The sequence below is a fragment of the Carcharhinus amblyrhynchos genome, chromosome 3, assembly GCF_965287045.1.
Source record: "Carcharhinus amblyrhynchos chromosome 3, sCarAmb.v2.hapA, whole genome shotgun sequence".
Taxonomy (NCBI): domain Eukaryota; kingdom Metazoa; phylum Chordata; class Chondrichthyes; order Carcharhiniformes; family Carcharhinidae; genus Carcharhinus; species Carcharhinus amblyrhynchos.
The window spans coordinates 137,858,241-137,881,488 of NC_137326.1; the positions used below are offsets into that span (position 1 = coordinate 137,858,241).

Here is a 23,248-nt window from a genome sequence, read left to right on the forward strand (position 1 = left end):
GAACTGCATGCATTTTGATGACGAACAATAATCTACACGAGACATTTAGTTTTTTGGAGTCATAGTATGCTGCCTGTATTCGAAATCGGATCCCAGGAAAATTACCCTAGGTCTTTGGATTGCCAGTCCATTGACAAAACCACTACGCCACCGTCTCACTCCAATGCCATGTATGTCTTTGTGTCGACCTGTTTTGCTGGAATAGTTGGGGGAATTGATGGGGACTACTTTATTTTCCGCGTTCCAATTATAATACCGGAACATGCGTGTGCATAGAGGAGATGACAAAAGTTTCAATGAATTTGGAGAAGGAAGGGACTTTGGAAATTGCATTTTAGTTTGGTAAGGGCAGGGGATGAAGGGCTGGATTTTCATGAAAGGGGGATTATGTCATGTTTAAATGAAAATCAAACAGCATCGATGGAAACAGACAAAACGGCTTTCAACATTGTTAACATGCAAACAAGGACTGCAAGTTGTGTCAACGTTTTAGTGGGAATACAGTTGACAGAGAAGGAGGTGGGCAAATTGAACTCTTGGAAGGAAGATCAGAGAAAAGCTGAAAAAATGCGAGTTCAGGAAAGGGAGATGGAAATTCGTAAACACAGCCAGGCAGGTGCTGTTGTTCTAAGGCAAATATAAAGACACGGATCCGTGTATACAGGTGAAACCAAAGGAGGACGATGTTTTTGATGATAGATTGATCTAAAGACTAGATGCCCAGAGTAGCATGCAGATTGCAGTGTTATTCTGGAATGGTGAGCGCGTTTAGAAGACGAGAACAGAATTCGCCTGCGTTATCCGTTGTTCAGCGAGAGTTGGATGGTGCAAGTAGTTGTCCTCCATATTATTTCAAACCTGTGTCACATCAACTCTGGAGAGTAGCAGTTAGGGTGACAAGAGTTGTTACAAGAAAGAAAGGGTTGGCATTACTGGGGGTTAAGTAATCAAGGTAAAAGGATAAGCTGGTGATGAGGAAAGGAGTGCCTGCAAATATTGTGTAAGCAAGGAAAGGACAATGGCTAACAAATAGGACCTTCGCAAATTATGTTTCAGTTGGATTGGAATTAGTGGACGGAGGTAGTGTTGGGATGCAGAGTGGTGACATATGTGAAAGTGATACAAGAAGTGATCACCGATTGTCTTAGTCGTAATTCATGTGATGTGGTGCGCCCAAGCAGGTTAGAACACGGAGGAAGAAGGTGAATCTGCATTAGGAAGTTATTCAGGAGGGAGATATTTGGAAAGGATAAGAAGACAAAGAAGTAAGAAGAGAGTAAGCACTATGGGTTCAAATGTATGTTGAAAACACGAAGGATGTGAAGTATTTTGGGACAGAGGTTGCAGGGCGAAAGGGTGGAAGGTATATTGATGAGGCATGCGTTAGTTTGCTGGCGTGGGTATAGAGAATAAAGATGTTGAATTAAAAGAAAATGGACAATACGACATGTTTAGGGGAGCAAATATTTCTGATGAGTTAGGATTATGTGCAGATAACGTTCTGAGATGATATAAACTACCATTGATCCGACCATGATCACTAAATGATCGAGTTATCCACAGGCAGCAAAATATCATTAAGGGGCAATGTGCGATTACGTTTCCCTCACTCGTTTTTTCTTGGATGGGGGCGCTAAGGGGTCAGTGCTGGATGTGAGATGATGGTGGTCGGGGAGTGCTGGGCTTTTATATTGGCAATGGCATTGGAGTAATAATCAAGAGGCTTACAACTCTAACTGAACCTAGGATGAATACTTCAAAAAGGCCTATCATGTTGTCCATTTACGATGATCCAAATAAAACATAATCATTTTGGTTTCATATTGTTAAAATAATTATTTGTTTGCCTTATTGTTCTCCACTTGTGTCTTCTTTTTTCTACCCAACGTCGTCTAGAACCGAACCACTATTTTAAGTTATTCTTCATAAACTATTCAATATTTCCAAAATATATTTCTCGCTGTTCTGGAGTTTATGTTCTGTATTGATTGCAGCACTTCCCTATAATCTGTGAGAACTAGTACTAGTACTTATGTTAATGTAATTGCACTCGGCAAGCATGTATTATTCACTGTGCTGTATGTTTTCCTTATTTATAAAGATAACATCTTGTGCTGGAAATGTACCTTAATAGAGGGCGGGATTTCGTAACGTCTGCTGAATCCACGAGTTTGAGCAGGCTGTTCGTTGTCTCTCAAATCGGTTTATTCTAGCCAAGTTGAATATCCTGAAACTGAACTTTATTCCACAACAGTCAGACAAATAGCAGTGCTGAAGGATGGCGGTAGCCCGTGTGCTGGGAGAGTTGAGGTCAGCAGTTTCCAGACCTTGCGTAGTCTCTGTGGTCGAATGTGGGATATGAATGAAGCTCAAGTTTTCTGTAAATTCTTGAACTGTGGCTACGCTGTATCTGCATCAGGGAATTCTCAGTTTGGGGGTGGTAGCAGTGCTGTGCTTAACGTTGAACTTCGCTGCAACGGCACAGAGGATGACCCCTGGAAATGTGCAACGAAGCAACTGACTCACCGCAACTGTTCTGTTAAAGATGAAGCAGCTGGTGTTGTTTGTTCAGGTAAATTTCCTACCTGTATTCGTTGATAAAATTTGATGATAATGACACTTGATCATGCTACAGCAGGGGGCATATTGGTTTTAAATGATCGAATGTTACTGTATTTATGTTGTTGGCGATATCGTGATGGTAGAATTTTTAAAGCGCATCCAGGAGAGATTTTATTTCAATACGGATATAGTGCTGTTAGGGAGTGCTAGATTTAGTTCTAGGAAATTAAACAGCGCAAGTGGTCGAAATGTCAGTGAGCGAGTGTTTTCGTGATTTGACCATAACCTTGTAAGCTACAGTCATTTTGCAAAGGGATACGGATAGTCAAGAAATGACATGCCTCAATTGGAGAAAGTCCGGTTTCAGTATCATTAATCAGATTCTGATTAGAGTAGATGAGTAGACGCTTCTTGCAGGTAAGTCTGGGAGTCTTTTAAAAGTGAAATAGTGAACATTCCGTGCCAACTTGTTCCTCTGGGAGTGAAAGGCAAGGGTAGTAAGTCAAGGTAACCCCGTATATAGACAATGGACATCTTTGGATTTCACACCAATTCGCCACCACCCCCGCAGATGCTTGTTATACTGTGATTCAACTGGTCACACCGGAACTGAAGTTTTCAGATTGGGGTATGCACTTTCTACTCCCAAATTGCATGATTGGAATCATTCACTTAGATCCACGTCTAGTATTTCAACCTTTTCTTCTACTATTCATCTGGCTTGGGTGAATGTATGTATTCAATCTTCCACGCAAACTCATGGTACTCTGCCACATCAACAGAACACGACTGCTTCACATACAGCATCAAGACTTCATAGACCTAGCCAACTTCACTAGACTCACACATTTAGCTAAGAGCTCCTCTCTGCCCCTTTCTTTAGTTATGGTGAAGAGTTCATGTTTCAGATTCCTGTCCTTTGTCACTTTTAATTTAGTATTCATGGGATGTTTCTTTTCATTGCTGGTTTCTGATGTTCCCTTAGCTCCTTGGCCTTGCTTTCTGCCCCATATCTTTTTTTCTTCCTGTACTGTCTAATGTTGCATTTGCAGTTCTGGTCGCCTTACTACCAGAAAGGCGTGGAGACCCTGGAGAGAGTGCAGAGGAGGTTTACCAGGATGCTGCCTGGTATGAAAGGACTGGGTTATGAGGAAAGATTGGACAAATTGGGGCTGTTTTCCCTTGAAAGACAGCGACTGAGGGGAGATCTAATAGAGGTTTATAAGATTATGAAGGGTATAGATAGAGTAAACAGTGGTAAGCTTTTTCCTAGATTGGAAACGCACATTACGAGGGGCCATGTGCTTAGGGTGAGGGGGCGAGGCATAATTCCGATGTTAGAGGGAGGTTTTTCACACAGACGGTAGTGGGGGTATGGAATGCTCTGCCAAGCAAAGTGGTGGAGGCAGGTATGCTGGAGTTGTTTACTTAGATAGGCACATGAGAGGGATGGAGATGGAGGGATATAGGAGACTGTTTTAAATAAGGTTCAGGAGCCTTGGGACGTCCCTGGGAATCAAATTGATTCCTATGGACCTTCTAACATATTTTCTGGCTCACTTGTTTTACTTTTGAGCTTATGGGGATTCCCTTGAATGTTTGTATAAGGACGTTCATGGTATTGATGTTTTTGCCTTTGAATCCACAGGTGCTTCGGTTCGCCTTGTTGTCCAACAAGGGGCATACACGCGATGGGTCGTACGAGGGCTGCTCTTGGATGTTTCGGGAGTAGCCTAGTACTTCACGTCGTTAGTGTACGCTTAAACTGGACCAGATGCTGGGCAGTACAACAGCTCAGTGACTATCACTGTTTGCTGTGCATTTACATGGATTTGGGCCAGTGTCTGCGGGAGTTTGCGCATTCTCCCCGTGGTTGCGTGGGTTTCCTCCGGGTGCTCCGGTTTCCTCCTACACCCAAAGATGTGCTGTTAGGCTGATTGGTGTAACAAATTGTCCCTAAATTAGTCTTCCCTCAATGTGGAATGCCATAAGCATAGACAAGGGTCATGGGTGGAGAGGGGACTCAGTGTTAAAATGGCGGCGCGGGCTCGTTGAGCCGAAGGGCCTGTTTCCCGTGCTGTGTTGTTCTTTGTTCTTTGTACTTGCAGCGACTGTGAACCCTATTCTGTTTCTTGCAGAACATTGCTTCAAAGCTAACTCAAAAATGCTTCTGCTGCTTATTGTGACCTCTCTTTCCTAAGCAACCCAAACTTTTTTTTTTAATGTGGATTGCTTTCACATGTAATACCCGAGTGGGCACATAGGCATAGTTTAAAATGAAACGAAGTTATAGACGCATAGGAACCTTTGTTTAACATGAAGCTTAGTGGAATTTTTAAAACTTCTTAGCATACAAGTGCAGAAAAACAATGCGCTTACACATAAACTTATATCTTACTTCTAATACCTGCAAAATAAACATAAATTGTTAAAACAAATTCTATTTACTTACAGTCACCTCACCATAAATATACTCATGAAAATATTCTGAACGTATGATTGCTGAGCAATACACGTTTTGCACATAAAATAAGTGCCGATTCATTTGATTCACAACGGCGCGGTCTTCAGGTGTAATTGAGCGGTGCTGGAACTACTTTCCCCAACCGGTCACAGTGTTGTGTCAATGGATACAATGTTGGACAGGAGTGCGCACGGTAAGAAGCCTCACAACAGCAGGTTCAAGTCCGACAGTTTTACCTGAAATCACGAGATTTCGGGACATTCCTCCACTCACCTGATGAAGGAGCAACGCTCTGAAAACTCGTGATTCCAAATAAACATGTTGGATTTGAACGGGGTGTTGTGAGACTTCTTACACTATTGAAATTAACTTGCGTACTGTGAAAAATCTCCCTTTCCATTTCCAGGCACTTTTTAAATGGCGTTTCGGCAACTTTTGTAATAAAGGATTAATAACAAACTAAAGAGGAGGTAATGGCTTAGTGGTATTGTCACTAGATTATGAATGTAGAAACTTAATTAATGCTCTGGTGAACTGGGCTCGAATTCCGCCACAGCAGATTGTGGAATTTGAATTCAATTTTTTTTAAAAAATCTGGAATTAAGAAACTACTAATGACGATGAAACCATCCTTTTTTTGTCTCAGAATTGAGAGTTTGGGTAAAACACAGCCAACTCTTAGACAGAAAACAAAAATAAATCACGATCTGAATATCCTTTCAGGGAAATCATTAAAGGAATCTCTTACTATCCATTAAAACCTACAGGACACAGACAGCCGCGACTGATTGGCGGAGCGGACGGCTGCTCTGGAAGATTGGAGATAGTGCATGGAGACACCTGGGGGACAGTGTGTGATTCTCATTGGGATTTCCAGGACGCCCGTGTGGTTTGCGCATCACTGAAATGTGGAGATGTGATATCAGTGCTCGGCGGGGCTCACTTTGGCGAGGGCAGTGATCCAATATGGCAAGATGCCTACGAATGCCGTGGAAACGAGACCACTCTCTGGGAGTGTCCCACCACACCAGTAAATCAACACAACTGCACGCATGACCATGACGTCAGTGTGATTTGTTCCGGTAAGTGTTTCATTCCTTCCAACATCAGATAGAGCACCGATAAATTCAAAATAGAGCAATTTTCCTGGAAATATATATATTTTTCTGCACTGCTATTGCTTATACGTGAAACATTGCTGTTATACAGATTGGGGACGAAAATACATTTAGACTTGGGGTATTATTTTAACTGTTGGTGTCAATTTAGTTTATTCACCATTTTCATTGAACCACTAAAAGAATAACCTTTAAGAAGACTCACAACACCAAATTAAAGTCCAACAGGTTTATTTGAAATCAAGAGTTTTCGGAGCACTGCTCCTTTATCAGGTCATAGAGTCATAGATTCATAGAGGATTACGGTATAGAAACAGGTCCTTTGGTCTAACTTGTCCATGTCATCTTTTTTAAACTCCTAAGATAATCGCAATTGCCCACATTTGGCCCATATCCTTCTATTCCCATTGTACCCATTTAACTATCTAAATGCCTTTCTAAAAGACAAAATTGTATCCGTCCCTAGTACTACCTCTGACAACTTGTTCCAGACACTCACCACGCCGTGTGTGAAATAATTGCCCCTCTGGACACTTTTGAACGTCTCCTCTCTCACCTTAAACCTATGCTCTCAAGTTTTAGCTTTCCCTACCTTTGGGAATAGATATTGACTATCTAGCTGATCTGTGCCCCTCATTATTTTATAGACCTCTATAAGATCACTCCTCAGCCTCCTACACTCTAGAGAAAATAATCACAGTCTATCCAGCCTTTCCTTATAATTCAATCCAACAAGTCCCGGTAGCAGCCTAGTAAATATTTTCTGCACTCTTTCTTGTTTACTAGTATACTTTCTCTAATAGGGTAACCAGAATTGCACACAGCATTCCAAGCGTGGCCTTACCAATGTCTTGTACAACTTCAACAAGACATTCCTAGTCCTGTATTCAAAGTTCCGACTGATGAAGCTAAGCATGCCGAATGCCTTCTTCACCATTCTGTCCACCTGTGACTCCACTTTCAAGGAGCTATAAACATATACCCCTAGATCTCCTTGTTCTGTAACCCTCCCCTAAGCCCTATCATTAACTGAGTAAGTCCTGCCCTGGTTCAATCTACTAAAATGCATCACCTTGCATTTGTCTAAATTAAACTCCATCTGCCATTGGTCAGCCCACTGGCCCAATTGATCAAGATCCGTTGCAATTGGAGATAATGTTCTTCATTGTCAACGATGCCACCAATCTCAGTGTCCTCTGCAAACTTGGAAACCATGTTTCCTATATTTGCATCCAAATCATTAATATCAATGACAAATAACAGTGGACCCTCCACTGATCCCTGAGGCACACCGCTGGTCACAGGACTCCAGTTTGAAAAAAACAATTCTCTATAATCACCCTCTGGCTTCTGTCAAGAAGGCGAGTAGTGAGTTGGGTTCATAAGCAGGGCATGTGTAGACAAAAACTCAGTTGAAGGATAATGGTTGGAATGCGAATCTTTACAGGTAATCAAGTTTGACAGGTACAGACAATGCGAGTGAAAGGAGGGAAAAGCACAGGTTAAAGAGGTGTGAATTGTCTAAAGCCAAGAGGGTTAACAAGATTTTGCAAGCCCAAGCCACATGGTTGGGGTTACGCGTAGTGTGACATGAACCTAAGATCTCGGTTGAGACTGTCCTCATGTGTGCGGAACATGGCTATCAGTTTCTGCTCAGCGATTCCGCATTGTCATGTGTCTTGAAGGCTGCCTTGGAGAACATTTACACGAAGATCTGAAGCTGAATTCCCTTGACTACTGGAGTGTTCTCTGACAGGAAGGGAATACTTCTGCCTGGTGATTGTTGAGAGGTGTCCATTTATCTGTTGTCATAGCTTCTGCATGGTTTTGGCAAAGTACCATGCGACTGGACATCCTATCGTGCATCATATGAGGTAGACATTTTGGCCCAGTCGCATGAGTGTGTACCTTGTACCAGGTGGATGGCGTTCTCACATTTGATGATGGCATCCATGTTGATGATCCAGAAGTCTTGCAAAGGTCGCCGTGGCAGGGATTTGTGGCGTTGTGGTCGCTGTTCTCCTGGAGAAGCGTACTTTGCTGCGTACAATGGTTTGTTTGAAGTTCCACTGTTGTTTGAAGGCAGGTAGTTTATTTAAATTTACTTAAGTTCATATATTTTAAATAATTTACTTACAATAAAATTTAGAATTGCATTTGATGAATCGGCAAACAATAAAATTATACATAACCGAAGATGAAATTGACTCACAAGGTCTTAGCTAGACGAATTGCCCTCGGATTCCGATATCATTTTTTCAAATTCCCCTAAAAATGTCCATAATAATTTCAGTAAGAAGTCTCACAACACCAGGTTAAAGTCCAACAAGTTTATTTGCTAGTAAACCCACAAGCTTTCAGAACACTGTTCCTTCGTCAGGTGAGTGGAAAATTCTGATCAGAAACAGGGTATATAAAGACACACACAGTTCACAGAATACTGATTAGAATGTGAGTCTTTACAGCTAATCGGCTATTCAAGTCTTAAAGATGCAGAAAAAGTGAGTGCAGATAGCATTAAGCATAGGTTAAAGAGATGTGTATTGTTTCCAGACAGGGGAGTAAGTGAGATGTTGCAAGTCCAGGCAAGTCGTGGGGGTTACAGATAGTGTGACATGAACCCAAGATCCCGGTTGAGGCCGCGCGGAACTTAACTATCAGTCTCTGCTCAGCCACTCTGCGCTGTCGTGCATTGTGAAGGCTGGCTTGGAGAATGCTCACCCGAAGATGAGAGGCCGAATGCCCGTGACCACTGAAGTGTTCGCCAACAGGGAGGGAACAGTCTTGCCTGCTGATTATCGAGAGATGTTCATTCCCCGAAGCATGGTACATTGGGGAGACCATGCAGATGCTATGACAACGGATGTATGAACACCACTTGACAATCACGAGGCAGGAGTGTTCCCTTCCTGTGCTTTGAAGATTCCCTTTGTGTGTACTTTCAAATTAAACATGCAAAACAGTTTTCAATTCAAAATAAACCAGTTCAATAAATATCATTGCTTATGTACCTAGGTCAAAAAGGACCTCGACTTGTTGGTGGTAATAACACCTGCTCAGGGAGAGTGGAGATCCTCCAGGGTGACACCTGGCATACAGTTTGCGATACCGGCTGGGATTTACAGGACGCCAATGTGGTCTGTAATCAACTCGGTTGTGGAACCGCGATAACAGCTCCAGGAAATGCATTTTTTGGAGAGGGAAATGGTCCAATATGGAATGATACTCACGAATGTATCGGCAATGAGATGCGTTTGAGCGACTGCCCTGTTTTATCCAAGGGGCAGCATCAGTGCACGCACAGGAATGATGCTGGGGTCCTCTGTTCCGGTTGGTGTCCTTTATTGTCAAGGAACTCACGACTGTTTAGTTACTTACATGTTTTTTCCGGTATGTCCGGTATCATGTCACTTTTAATTTGCGCTAAATTAGACAATGCAATGCAACTAATCAAGACTAAGGGTTATGCCAATTTGTCTTATTCTCATTATCAGAGGAAATTGCAGTTACTTTTATTCAATAGTACTTTTGAGCAGTGAGGACCAATTTGTTCAGAATGTCGGAAGGTGCACTGGGTCCAGCATTCGGTCAGAGTTCAAACCTCTAAAAAACTTGTGTTCCTAATGACTGACGTAACTTTGTCCCAATATGAATTAGTCTCAATCGGGCGCACGTAGGTTAATTCAAAATGCCTGTTTATCACGCAGGTTCAAATAGATATGTACTTCTGTCCAAAATACATTTAACTATCTTGCTCCCGAGTTGTTGTGAACATCCGTTATAAGGGATTGCACGGAGCAACTCGTTGTGGGAGTCTATACTGAAGCACTTTTCACCTTTGTGTATTTGAATCTCGCGCCGTTGTTTACACTAAGTCCAAATCAGTGTGTAATTCAATCCTAACTGGCTGTGGACAATTCAGACCCAGTGGGTATGCATGCCAGCCAGCTACACTGACTGTAAAATCAACGAGCTCAGACACGATAGATACCTAAATAGGCATTATAGAGTTCATAAATCATCTTAAGATAATATATTAAGAAATATTAGTTTAAACATGATGCAACCACTAAGTAGACAAAATATATAACCCGGAACACTTAAATCCGAGATGGCGGCCAAATATTTGGCACAGCGTGTGTTATTCTCATCTTATTATTTCTCCACTTCCATTCTGCTCCGTCGGTTCACCGACATCTCAGCAGCAAGTCGGTTCCTCAGTGGAAAATTCCTATATAGAACAAAGAAAAGTACAGCACAGAAGCAGGCCCTTAGGCTCTCCAAGTCAGGCCCGATCATGATGCGCTAACTAAATTAAAAAAAAACTTCTGATCTTACACAGTCCGTTTCCCCCTATTTCCTCCCCTATTTAGGTACTCTTCCTCGCTATGGAACTAGTGACTCAGCAAAACGCAAACAAATTAAGTTCCGTTCTCTTAAAATGTCCATAGGCAATATAGAATAGAAATATCTCCAAAAGAAAGCTGCCTTATTTGTCTGAAATGCACTTCTCTTTCATTTGAATATATATCGATGCCAATTTTTAAATATTCTATTGAACTATACGTAAGGCACAGTAAAAATATATAGATGATCTGGAGGAGGGAACCGAGTGTATGGTGTCGAAATTTGCTGATGACACCAAGATTGGTGGAATGGCAAATTGCGCGGAGGGTGTGGCGAGTCTGCAGAAGGATTTAGATAGGCTGGGCGAATGGGCCAGAAACTGGCAAATGGAATTTAATGTTGGCAAATGTGAGGTTGTCCACTTTGGTAGGAATAATGGTAGGAAGGACTATTACTTACGTGGCGAAAAACTGCAGCAGGCGGCGGTGCAGAGGGACCTCAGGGTCCTTGTGCATGAGTCGCAAAAACCCAGCCTGCAGGTGCAGCAGGTGGTCAGGAAGGCGAATGGGATGCTGGCCTTCATAGCGAGGGGGATTGAATATAAAAGTAGGGAGGTCTTGCTGCAGCTGTATAGGGCATTGGTGAGGCCGCAGCTGGAGTACTGTGTGCAGTTTTGGTCGCCGCACCTACGCATGGATATTTTGGCCTTGGAGGGAGTGCAGAGGAGGTTTACTAGGCTGATTACCGGAGTTGAGGGGGTTGAGCTATGAGGAGAGGCTGAATAAACTAGGCTTGTACTCGTTAGAGTTTAGAAGAATGAGGGGAGGTTTCATTGAGACATATAAGATGATGAATGGGATGGATAGGTTAGAGGTGGAGAGACTGTTCCCGCTCAGAAAGGATAGTAGGACTAGGGGGGCACAGCCTCAAGATAAAGGGGGGGTGGTTTAGAACGGAGTTGAGGAGGAACTTCTTCACTCAAAGGGTGGTGAATCTCTGGAATTCTCTGCCCATTGAGGTGGTGCAGGCTGCCTCGCTAAATATTTTTAAGACGCGGGTTGATGGGTTTTTGATAAGAGAGGGGATTAAGGGTTATGGGGAGAGGGTGGGAATGTGGAACTGAGCCACGACAGATCAGCCATGATCTTATTGAATGGCGGGGCAGGCTCGAAGGGCTAGTTGGCCTACTCCTGCTCCTATTTCTTATGTTCTTATGTTCTTATGAATCTCTGGAATTCTCTGCCCGTTGAAGTGGCGGAGGCTGCCTCGCTAAGTATTTTTAAGACGTGGGTTGATGGGTTTTTGATAAGCGAGGGGATTAAGGGTTATGGGGAGAGGGCGGGAATGTGGAACTGAGCCACGACAGATCAGCCATGATCTTATTGAATGGTGGGGCAGGCTCGAAGGGCTAGATGGCCTACTCCTGCTCCTATTTCTTATGTTCTTATGTTCTAAAAAAAAGCCTCACTACATCAGGTTAAAGTTCAACAGGTTTATTTCAAATCACGAGTTTTCTGAGCGCTGCTTCTTCACCAGGTGAATGGAGGTGGGTTCATAAACACGGCATATATTGGCAAAGACACAACTGCAAGATAATTACAGATTGAAATGTGAAGAGTGATTGGAATGTGAGTCTTTACAGATAATAATGTCTTTACAAGTGAAGCCAGTGTAAGTGGAGAGAGGGATAACCACAATGTTTTCTCTATGATTCCCTTTGACTCCAATTTTACTCAGGACTCTTTATGCCACGTTCGGTCAAATGCTGTCTTGAATTCAAAGGCAGACACGATTATCTCTCCTCTCGAATTCCACAAGAGATTGAACCAAGGGAATAATAATAGCAGGCCTTTAGTGACTGTTGTGGAACTCAAACTGGGCGTCGGTGAACATGTTGTTGCTGATCAAGTGCCCTTTTCCCCCCTTCGTTGAGAAACATTTCATTTATCCTTTGGTCTTCAGTTTTTTTTTGTCGGAAATTGAGCAATGTGGAAAAGACTGATTGTTACTCTCTGTTGAGATACCTTGAGGAGGTATTTCCCGTGATCCACATGGACGAGCTTCCAAATCACTTAGCTGCATTCAACTTAGATTATTAAGACTTTACAGTTACACTTATTCAATGCTCATACACATGTCTGCATCGATAGCATAGCGACTGACTGAGCTGGGACTGTTTTGAAGGACATGGCTAATGAGAAAGGCACAAAAGTTCAACTTTTGTCTTTGCGTTCTCAATATTACTTTGAGAAACATTGAATATGTTTTGATCAGCAAATTTTATTCCTGCAGGTGAATTGTGGCAGATACGACTTGCCAACGGAGAGAGCCTTTGTGATGGTCGACTGGAGGTGCATTACGGTGGGGTATGGGGGAGAGTGATTGACGCTGAGTGGAATTTCAATGATGCAGATGTAGTTTGCAAACAGCTCAACTGCGGCTCCGCAATAAGTGTTTATGACCATTTGCGGTTTGGTAAAGGCCTTGGTCCAGTCTGGATCAGCAATGTAAGATGCAATGGAAGTGAAAACTTCCTGTGGAATTGTAGTTTTGAACAGACGGATCAATTATCTATCGCAGGTGACGTCGGCGTGATTTGCTCTGGTACGAACTTCACTGGTTTTCTAAATAAAATTTCCCAGATTATTGCGTTTTAATTATATATGCATCAACGCTACATGTCCTGCACAAAACACTGGGTCAAACGTCGAACAAAACAATGCAATCAATAGTAAATTCAATAGAGAATTTATGGGAAACGTATTCAATCGGAAAGTGGCAAAGGCATGAAATTCACGATCCGGAGACGTTGAGTCGAATATTGCATGCAAGGGGAAACTGAATAGCGCAGGGAAAAAATGTTTTAAAACGTAGTTTAATTGCGGCAGATGGAAAGGGATTGGGCAAACCCATTCGAAGCTGTCGACAGGCCGGTTTCTCTACAGTAACTATCTCAGAATCCTTCTGAGGTATTAAGGGTAACATTGAAAGGAAGCACAATTATTGTGGAAAACATAAACAGTGCCCCACACATTAAATATTCTAAGGGGTAATGTCTTCTGTTATAATGCACAGGCATTAAACTCATGTTTGATTTATACATGAAGCAGAGAGAAAGGTGAGTGACGAATTCTAAAATCGAAATGCCACTTCAGTCCCTTTCTATTGTAATTTTTTTTTTCCTTATTCATGTAAAATACCATGATGTTATAGTTCTGTTTATGCCAAAATTAATAAATTTTTGCATTTTGGAAAACAAATAACTAGAATTGATTGGACCAGTGGTGTCTTTCTGTTGTACGAATTGAGCATTTGATGGAAGCGTAATAACCCGACTCGATACCTTTTAACATATTACTTCTTGTTCTTCAGGTAGTATTCAGGTGAGATTGATGGATGGTGGAAGTCGCTGTGCTGGAAGGGTGGAACTTTACTACAAAGGAATCTGGGGAACTGTCTGTGATGACTCCTGGGATATAGCAGACGCCCATGTTGTCTGTAACCAGCTGAAGTGTGGACAGGCTCTGAACGCCACGGTTTCTGGTTGGTTTGGTTTAGGATCAGGGCCTATCTGGTTAGACAATCTGAACTGCACAACAAACGATTCTGTTCTCTGGGAATGTTTGGCGGGCCCGTGGGGTGAAGCTGACTGCAATCATAAAGAAGATGCGGGAGTGATCTGTTCGGGTGAGATGAGCTTTCAAATATTCCGACTTTTAACTACTGTTCAAGAAACCGTTTTGTTATCAAACTGGGGAAGGCCATGCTCGTCAGTGACTTTGACAATTTAAGCCTGCTGTGTCAGTCAACAAGAAATTGGCCTGTAACTACCTCGTATCCTAATCTCGGTTTGCGAATACCTCACAGATGAACTGGAGAATACCCCTCGGAAGATAAGGTTTCCTGGGGTAATTGTCCAATGTGCTAACATCACTCGGACAATTGCAATGAACTAGGAGCCATCCAGGATAGGGATTTAAATCGCAAACTCGGATGGTTCTGCCAGTAATACGCTTACGGTTACTTTGAAAAGTTTAGAAGAAGTAAAATCAATTGTAACGTAAATGCAAATGAAGCAAATGTCCAGCTCGGCCCAAGAACATAATTCTGCCCAGGGCCCGAATGTCAAAAGTGATTCGATCCACTCCCATGATATTCCACACCACGAGTACAAAATGCCCTACACCCCCCACAAACCTCCCCCCAACCACCCCATCCCTCCTCTGATCCAACAATTGTAATTGGGTACAGAGTGATAACCCGGAGCAAGTTATGGTCATGTCCAAAGATGTGTGGGTTAGGTGGATTGGCCAAGGTAAATTGTCCCTTAGTGTCCCGGGATGTGTAGGTTAGAGGGATTAGCGGGTAAAATACAGGGATAGGGCCTGGGAGGGATTGTTGTCCGTGCAGACTCGATGGGCCGAAAAACCTCCTTCTGTACTGTAGGGGTTCTATGTTAAGAGACATAGAGACATTTATTTTCTCAGTGGTTTCCACGAAAATAATTGACTTTTTGCTGTTTTGTAACACATGTACTCATTAATTTACCATAGTATATCCAGCTCCTGACCACATGATTCCGCATTTAGTGCTGTGAGTTTGACTTGAAAAGATTAAACATCGCTATTCTTTTCTACAGAGCACAGGGCTGTACGGTTGCAGAATGGAGTCAATTCCTGCCAAGGTCGAGTTGAGGTTTTCTATAATGCGACTTGGGGGACTGTTTGTAGAGATTCCTTTAGACTTAAGGATGCAAAGGTAGTTTGTCAGCAGCTCAGCTGTGGACCGGCTCGATCTGTGGACGAAGTCGCCACATTTGGAGCGGGTTCTGGACCGATCTGGCTCGATGATGTGAACTGTCGACTGCACGATTCACTGTTATGGCAATGCCCATCTTCACCATGGGGACAACATAACTGTAACCACCAGGAAGATGTTGGAGTTATTTGTTCAGGTAACATTTGTAAGTGGAGCCTATTTTTCTTGGAATGTTTCAGTATTTTAGTACTTCTACATTCATTAATTTGGAATTCGTCCAAATGTCTGATGTCCATGCCTTAATTTTCCGCAGGGGCTTTTCCGCTTTCACGGTGATCTTGAGCTCAAAGTTTTCATCCTTGTTGTAAATTCCTTCATGGTCTTCGTTTTCCCCATTCCTGTAAAAGTTCCCAAGTTCGGAACTCTCCAGTATACATTCGCTCCACTTGTCAGTTCACAATTATTGTTAATCATCCGTTGGTGGCTGTGGTATCAGTTGCCTAGGCCTCGATTTCTCTTTGAATCAATTTTTCTTTTTTTCTTAAGATCGCAAAATGCCGGCCAGGCCATCAGAAATAACACCTTCTGATGTGGTTCAGAGTCACCCTTTGTTTTGTAATGCTCCTGTGCTGCGACTTTCGATGGTGAATGTGCTATCTAAATTTATCTTGATGCTGAATAATTGGACCTTTTTTTATTTCAGAAAAAAGCCCAATGAAACTACGCAACGAGGGGAATACGAGGATAAAGAACATGGGACCGGGTTCAGACGACGCCGGTAATCATTGATTAGAATATTTATAAAATCGTAGCACTGATTTTGTTCTTTCATTTATTTACATTTTTGTGTATTCCTAAGTAGACGTTTGCAATCTGACCTTCAATTTACTTATTATACTATTATTCCCAACGTTTAAAAGTGCACTGGTGCGTACATTTGACAAGTTAAAGATAACGAGGGATTGGATTTTCTTTCTGCTTGTAGATTTCACACTTGTCAGGATATTATTTCGAGGGTAGCGATAATAAGATACACAACATCATTCGTTATTTAAATCAATTGAAAACATTCAAAATGCCTCACTTACGACAAGAAAATATATGCACCAGCCCCATCCAACATGTAGTCATGTCCTGGGTCAGGTTAGAAAACCCAAAGTACTTTATAGAGACCGCCCGAACCTTACGTTTTGCACCTTGAATTTGGCTAAGATGAGCACGATATTTTTGACTTCAGGTATGATTCAACAACTCACGAGAGAACTTTTATCAAACAACGCTTATTTAAGAATATAGTTAGTATGTATAGAAGAAAATTAGCAATGCCTTTTATCAAATATAAACAAAAAAGAAAAGAAAACAACCACAGTAATGTATCAACCTTTAATTAATATTAAAGCTGTTGCAACAAACCAAAACTTTCATAAACAAACCCTTTTGACAGCCTTAATACAACATAGATTAAAATCTCACCCGAGTGGAGATGAGTCTTTTCGAAGGATGCACTTTCCTTCCGGAAGGCAAAGCGTTGTCGTGAGATAACCAACAGAATGTCCAAAAAGAACTGGGAAACAGAAACAGAGGCATCTACTTCTTTCGTGATTGGTGCCCCTGCTAAAAACAGAACAAGTTAACTTCCGCCTCAGAGCTCTCAAAAAACTTTCTACAAATATATAAAACGAAAAGGAGTGGTGAAAGTAAACGTTGGTCCTTTAGAGGACCAGAAGGGGGCTATAATAACTGGAAATGAGAAAATGGCTGAGGCGTTGAACAGGTATATTGCGTCAGACTTCAAAAAATTGAAGACAGGAAGGCTATGGCAGGTGAGAACCTAGAAACTATCATTATCATGAAAAAGGTAGTGTTGGGCAAGTTAATGGGCTAAAGTTAGACAAGTCTCCTGGTCCTGATGGAATGGATCCCAGGGTACTAAAAGGGATGGCGGGAGAAATAACAAACGGACTAGTGGTAATTTACTGAAATTCGCCGGACTCTGTGGTGGTTTCTTCAGAATGGAAAACATAAAATATGGTGCCACTGTTTAAAAAAGAAGGTAGACAAAAGCAGGTAACTATAGGCCAGTTACTTTAACTTCTGTAGTAGGGAAAATGCTTGAATCTATCATCAAGGAAGAAATACTGAGACATGTGGCCCCATTTGTCAGGTGCAGCATGGATTCATAAAGGGCAGGTCGTGTTTGACTAATTTGGTGGAATTCTTTGAGAACATTACATGTACAGTGGACAATGGGGAAGCAACGGATGTGGTGTATCTGGATTTCCAGAAGGCATTTGACAAGGTGCCACACCAAACACTACTACATATGATAAAAGTGCACAGTGTTATGAGTAATGTATTAGCATGGATAGAGGATTGGTTAACTAACAGAAAGCAAAGAGCGGGGGTAAATGGGTGTTTTCTGATTGGTGATCAGTAACTAGTGGTGTGCCTCAGGGATCTGTGTTGGGACCACAATTGTTTACGCTTTATATAGATGATTTGGAGTTAGGGACCGATTTGTGTCAAAATTCGTAGATGACAGTAAGGTGGGTGGAAGAGCAAAGAGGATGCTGAAAATCAGCAAAGGGATATAGATGGAATACAATGTTGGTAAATGTGAGGTCATCCATTTTGGAAGGAATAACAGCAAAATGGACTATTATTTAAATGGTAAAAAAATTGCAAAATGCTGCTGTGCAGAGGGACCTGGGTGCCCATGTGCAGGAATCTCAAGGAGTTGGTTTGTAGGTGCAGCAGGTAATTAAAAAAGGCAAATAGAAATTTGTCCTTTATTGCTAGAGACATCAAGTTTAAAAAAAGTGAGATTATGTTGCAGCTGTATAAGGTGCTGGTGAGGCCGCACCTGGAGTACTGTGTACAGTTTTGATCTCCTTACTTGAAAAAGAATTGACTGGCACTGGAGGGGTTGTATGGGAGATTCATTAGATTAATTCCGGAGTTGAGAGGGTTGGCTTATGAGAAGAGACTGAGAAGACCAGGGCTGTACTCATTGGAATTCAGAAGAATGAGGGGAAATCTTATAGAAACATATAAGGTTATGAAGCGAATAGATAAGATAGAAGCAGGGAAGTTGTTTCCACTAGCGTGTGAAACTAGAACTAGGGGAAACAGCCTCAAAATAAGGGGAAGCAGATTTGGGACTGAGTTGAGGAGGAACTTCTTCACACAAAAGGTTGTGAATCTGTGGAACTCCCTGCCCAGTGAAGCAATTGAGGTTACCTCACTGAATGCTTTTCTTAAAGGCAAAGATCGATAAATTTTTGAACAGTAAAAAATTAAGGGTTATGATGAGCGGGTAGGTAAGTGGCGCTGAGTCCACAAAAAGACCAGCCATGATCTTACTAAATGGTGGAGCAGGCTCAAGGGCAAGATGGCCTACTTCTGCTCCTAGTTCTTATGTTATAACCTTCTCCACTGTCAATATGCTATCATTCTTGGCATCAAATTTACTAACCATGATTCCTTAATTTTCATCCGCATCATTAATATAAATGACAAGTAGCAGTGGACTCAACAACAATCCCTGAGGAACACTGCTGGTCACAGGCCTTGAAAAACAACCCGCTACAACCATCTTCTATCTTCTGTCATCAGGCCAATTTTGTATTCATTTGGTTATCTCACCATGGATCCCATCTGTTTTAACGCAGTATAAGAACCTACCATGTGGTACGTTGTCAAAGGCCTTGCTAAAGTCTATGTTGACAACATCAACTCCACTGTCTTCGTCCATCATCTTGGTTAATACTTCAAAAACCGAATCAAAAGTGTGAGACATGATTTTCTACTTACAAAGCCATGCTGACTGTCCCAAATCAGTCCTTGCCTCTCTAAATGCCTTGTGATCTTCCTTCTGAGAATACGTTCTGACAACTTACCCATTACAAATGTTGGCTTCAGCGGCCTGCAATTCTGAGGCTTTTCACTGCAGCCCTTCTTAAGCAGAGGCACAGCATTTGTCACCATCCAATCTTCAGGCGCATCATTTGTGGCTGTCCATGATTCAAATTTCTCTGCAAGGTGACCGGCCATTTCCTCCCGAGCCCAAAATCCTGGGATACACTTCATCAAGTCTCGGAGATTTATCTACTTTGAAACGCTTTGAGATTTCTAGTAACTCTTTGTCTGTGATATGCGCACTCCTCAAAGCATCACTACTCAATTCCCTAAGTTCCCTAATGTCCGTGCCTTTTCAACAGTTAATACTGATGAGAAATATCCATTTCGGAGCTCAAACGTAGAATCGTAGAAACTCCACATTGCAGAAAGATACCATTTGGCCCATCGAGTCTGCAATGACCACAATCCCACCCAGGCCCTAACCACCATATCCCTACATATTTACCCGCTAATCCCTCTAAACTATGCATCTCAGGAGTCTAAGGGCAATTTTTAGCATGGCCAATCAACTTAACACGCCCATCTTTGGACTGTGGGAGGAAACCGGAACACCCGGAGGAAACCCACGCAGACACGAGGAGAAAGTGCAAACTCCACACAGACAGTGACCCAAGCCCAGAATCGAACCCAGACCCCCGGAGCTGTGAAGCAGCAGTGCTAACCACTGTGCTACCGTGCCGCCCATAACATCTCTTGCTGATCGACTCATAGATGACCTTCTTGATCCTCAAGAAGCCCGACTCTCTCCGGAGTACTCTTTTACCCTTTTATGTATTTGTAGAATCTCTTCGGATTCTCCTTTACCTTATCGGTCAAAGTATTCTCATGTCCCTTTTTTGCTCTCTTGATTGTTCTCGTATGTGTTGAGATGGATGGGAGAAGGATAGAAAGCTGGTTAGCAGATAGGCATCAAATGTTTGGCAAAGAAAGTCTTTTCTTTTCCAATTGGCAGGCAGTGGCTAGTGGAGTACCGCAGGGATCTGTGCTTGGAACACAACTGCTCAAATTATATACCAATAATTTCGAAGAGGGACCTAAATGTATATTCTCCAAGTTTGCAAATTATACAAAGTTGGGCAGGAGGGTGAGCGCTCAGGACGATGGAAAGACTGGATGGAGAGGTAATGGTGTATTGCTATTATTGCTAGGCCATTAATCCAGAAACTCAAAAAGCGCTCTGGAGAACGACGTTCAATTCCCCCCATGGCTCATGGAATTTGTATTCAGTAAAAAAAACTGGAATTAAGAATCGACTGAAGGCCATGAAACCACTGTTATTTGTTGCAAAAAAAAAGATCTGGTTCACTAATGTCCCTTCGGGAAGGAACTTGTCGCCCTTACTTGGTCTAGCCTACATGTGACCCCAGATCCACTGCAATGTGATTCACTCTATCCTGCCCTCCAAGAACAAGCCGTGACCGTTAATAAATACTGTCCAGCTAGCGATGCCCATGTCTCAAGAATGCATATATAATAAGAATTGTTTCATTTCGATTTACTGCAATTGGTGAGACATACCTGATGTATTGTGTGCAGATTTGCTGTCCTTATTTGAAGACGAATGTCCTTGTTTTCGAGGGAGAGCAGCAAAGCTTTATCAGACTGATTCCAGGGATAGCAGGTCAATATTCGTATGAGGATAAACTAAGTTGGCTAGAATTATATTCAACGCAGTTTACAAGAATGAGAGGAGATCTCACAGAAACTTACAAAATTCTCACAGGCAGAGACGGTGTGGATTCTGAAAGAATGTTCCCGATGCTGGCGAGTCCAGAACCAGGGGTCCTATTTTGAGGCGAAGTGGTAAAGATTTTTAGACTGACGTTAGGAGGAATTCCTGCACGCACAGTGTAATGGATCTGTGTAATTCAGTACCAGGGAAAGTAGTTAAGGCCAAAACGTTATATGATTTCAAAGAGAAATTGGACATACCGCTTAGATATAAAGGGAACAAAGGATATGGGGGATAGGCGGAATTAGGATTTTGAAATTGATGATTAGGCATGTAGAAAATGAATGGCGGAGCAGGCTCGAAGCACCGACTGGCCGCCTCTTGCATCAGTTTTCTATGATTCTGTGTAACTTTCTGGTCTTGCTGGACTTCAGTAAACACCTCTGGTGGGCGATATTCAAAGTTCTTATCCTGAATCCTGACACAAAGTGTGCACTGTAACAACTGTTCTTCGAAATATTTCAAGATTGCTATTGCCTGGCAACAAGCTTGATGGAAAAAAGAACTTTCAATATAATGAAGGTCTCTGATTAAACATCAATAATTACTGGAGCGAAGTCAACTCATACTCTGCGTTCTAGTCAATTTATTTGGCGTGATGTGGTCCAGCAGACTACCCCAAACCTGAGGGAATCTCAGGATCTTTAGCATGATTGACGTCGAACAGTGGCACAGTAGGTGGACATTTAAAACAGGAAAAAACACGTTAAACTAATTGCACCCAATTACAAGTTAAAGTGTAAATATCTCACTGGTTATCTTTTGCTCCAGAGTTGCGGCTGGCTGCCGGATTCAGTAATTGTTCTGGGCGAGTTGAAATTTTCTTCAGTGGTACGTGGGGAACGGTTTGCGATGATTCCTGGGATAAGAAAGATGCTGCTGTCGTTTGTCGACAATTAAACTGTGGTGAACCTTTATGGACACCAGTACAGACGCGTTTCGAACAACAAAATGGCACAATTTGGATGGACGAGATTAAATGCAAGGGGAGTGAACTATTCCTGTGGGACTGCCAATTTTCATCTTGGGGCGATCATGATTGTGAACATAAAGAGGACGTGAGTGTGATATGTTCTGGTACGTGATTTAAAATTAAACCTAAATTTTAAAGTTAATGATCTTGTTTTCAAACCCCTCCGTGGATTTGCCCACACGTTTTCTTAATGACCTCAAGTTCTCCAACAACACCAGACAATTCTCCTATTCTAAGCTCGCCGTAGGCCTGACTGTACTCGTTCCAACACTGTTATCTTGTCTTTACCTACATAGACGCACCATGCGTCGTACCTCTCTAACGCCATACCTCTGTCTCCTCTCTTAAATTGCTTCTTAAAAGCTACCTCTTTGCCCAAAACTTTGGTTACCCTTTCAGACTGTCCCTACATCTGGTTATGGGTCGATACTCGCACTTTTCTTCGTGTGAATAGCATTGGGACACTTACGCTACATGATTCTACATGAATGAAAGGTATCCTGAGTATAATAGTTTGACAATGACTTCCAATGACGACTGTATAGTACCTGTTATTTTTGGTGCAAGCAGCAGAAAAAAAATGTACTACTAGTTTAACTGCAGAGTGCCATTTTTCGTATCATTTTCCTGATGTTTAAATTTACACTAACATGTTTTGGAACACGTTAGCGTGCTAGTTGAGTTATTTATATTGAAAGATTGAACATACTGCAAGGATGATTCTTTCTTGGGATGTCATCTGCGTTGTAAAACCCAAGTTATACTGCGCATAAAAAGCGACTACATTTGTAATCTTTCACCTTCAGCATCAGCTGCTACGATCAGCGCGTGATGAATAGGTCATACAGCTCTGTCAGTCTGTCCAGGTTTCTTCACGTTTTTCACCTGCCCCAAGTTTTCGAGATCCCTGTGTTGAAACTTCCAACTCTCTTTTCCTCGCAACTTGTCCGTCATACTTACCATTCAGTAAATACTCGAGTTATCCATTCAAAGACCAAAATGTATCAGCTCAAACTTCCCCACAAAGAACAACTGAAACATAGAAAAGTCACAGCAGAGAAGGAGGCGATTTATCCTATCTTGACCATGCCTGCCCAGGGACACCCAGGTGCCTTTTCTGATCCCACGTTCCTGCAGCCAACCAACTGCACTGTAGCTTATAACACTTAAGGTGCAGATCCAGACAGATTTTTAAATTGTTTCAGATCTCGGCCTTCACCATCAACTGGGACAGCGAACTCCAGGTGCACACTCCCGTCTGTGTGTAAAAAGTTCTTCATCATCTCCCTTCAGCACCACCTTTCACTTCTCTTGAATGTTTATCCATTGATTGTAGAATTCTCCACAAAGGGAAACATTTTATTTTGTTGACT

The 23,248-nt window shown here is 42.2% G+C and overlaps 1 protein-coding gene across 1 annotated transcript in view; it reads left to right on the forward strand.

Moving 5' to 3' along the window:
- Nucleotides 1-420: 420 nt before the first annotated feature.
- LOC145341281 (scavenger receptor cysteine-rich domain-containing protein DMBT1-like) overlaps nt 421-23,248 on the forward strand; it is a 48,698-nt gene continuing 25,870 nt past the window's right edge. The window contains exons 1-9 of the mRNA XM_080186206.1: nt 421-616; nt 2,255-2,572; nt 5,794-6,108; nt 9,160-9,474; nt 12,784-13,095; nt 13,864-14,178; nt 15,131-15,445; nt 15,953-16,027; nt 21,674-21,979. Of these exons, the coding sequence (XP_080042332.1) occupies nt 421-616; nt 2,255-2,572; nt 5,794-6,108; nt 9,160-9,474; nt 12,784-13,095; nt 13,864-14,178; nt 15,131-15,445; nt 15,953-16,027; nt 21,674-21,979 (2,467 nt within the window). The remainder of the gene's footprint in view (nt 617-2,254; nt 2,573-5,793; nt 6,109-9,159; nt 9,475-12,783; nt 13,096-13,863; nt 14,179-15,130; nt 15,446-15,952; nt 16,028-21,673; nt 21,980-23,248) is intronic.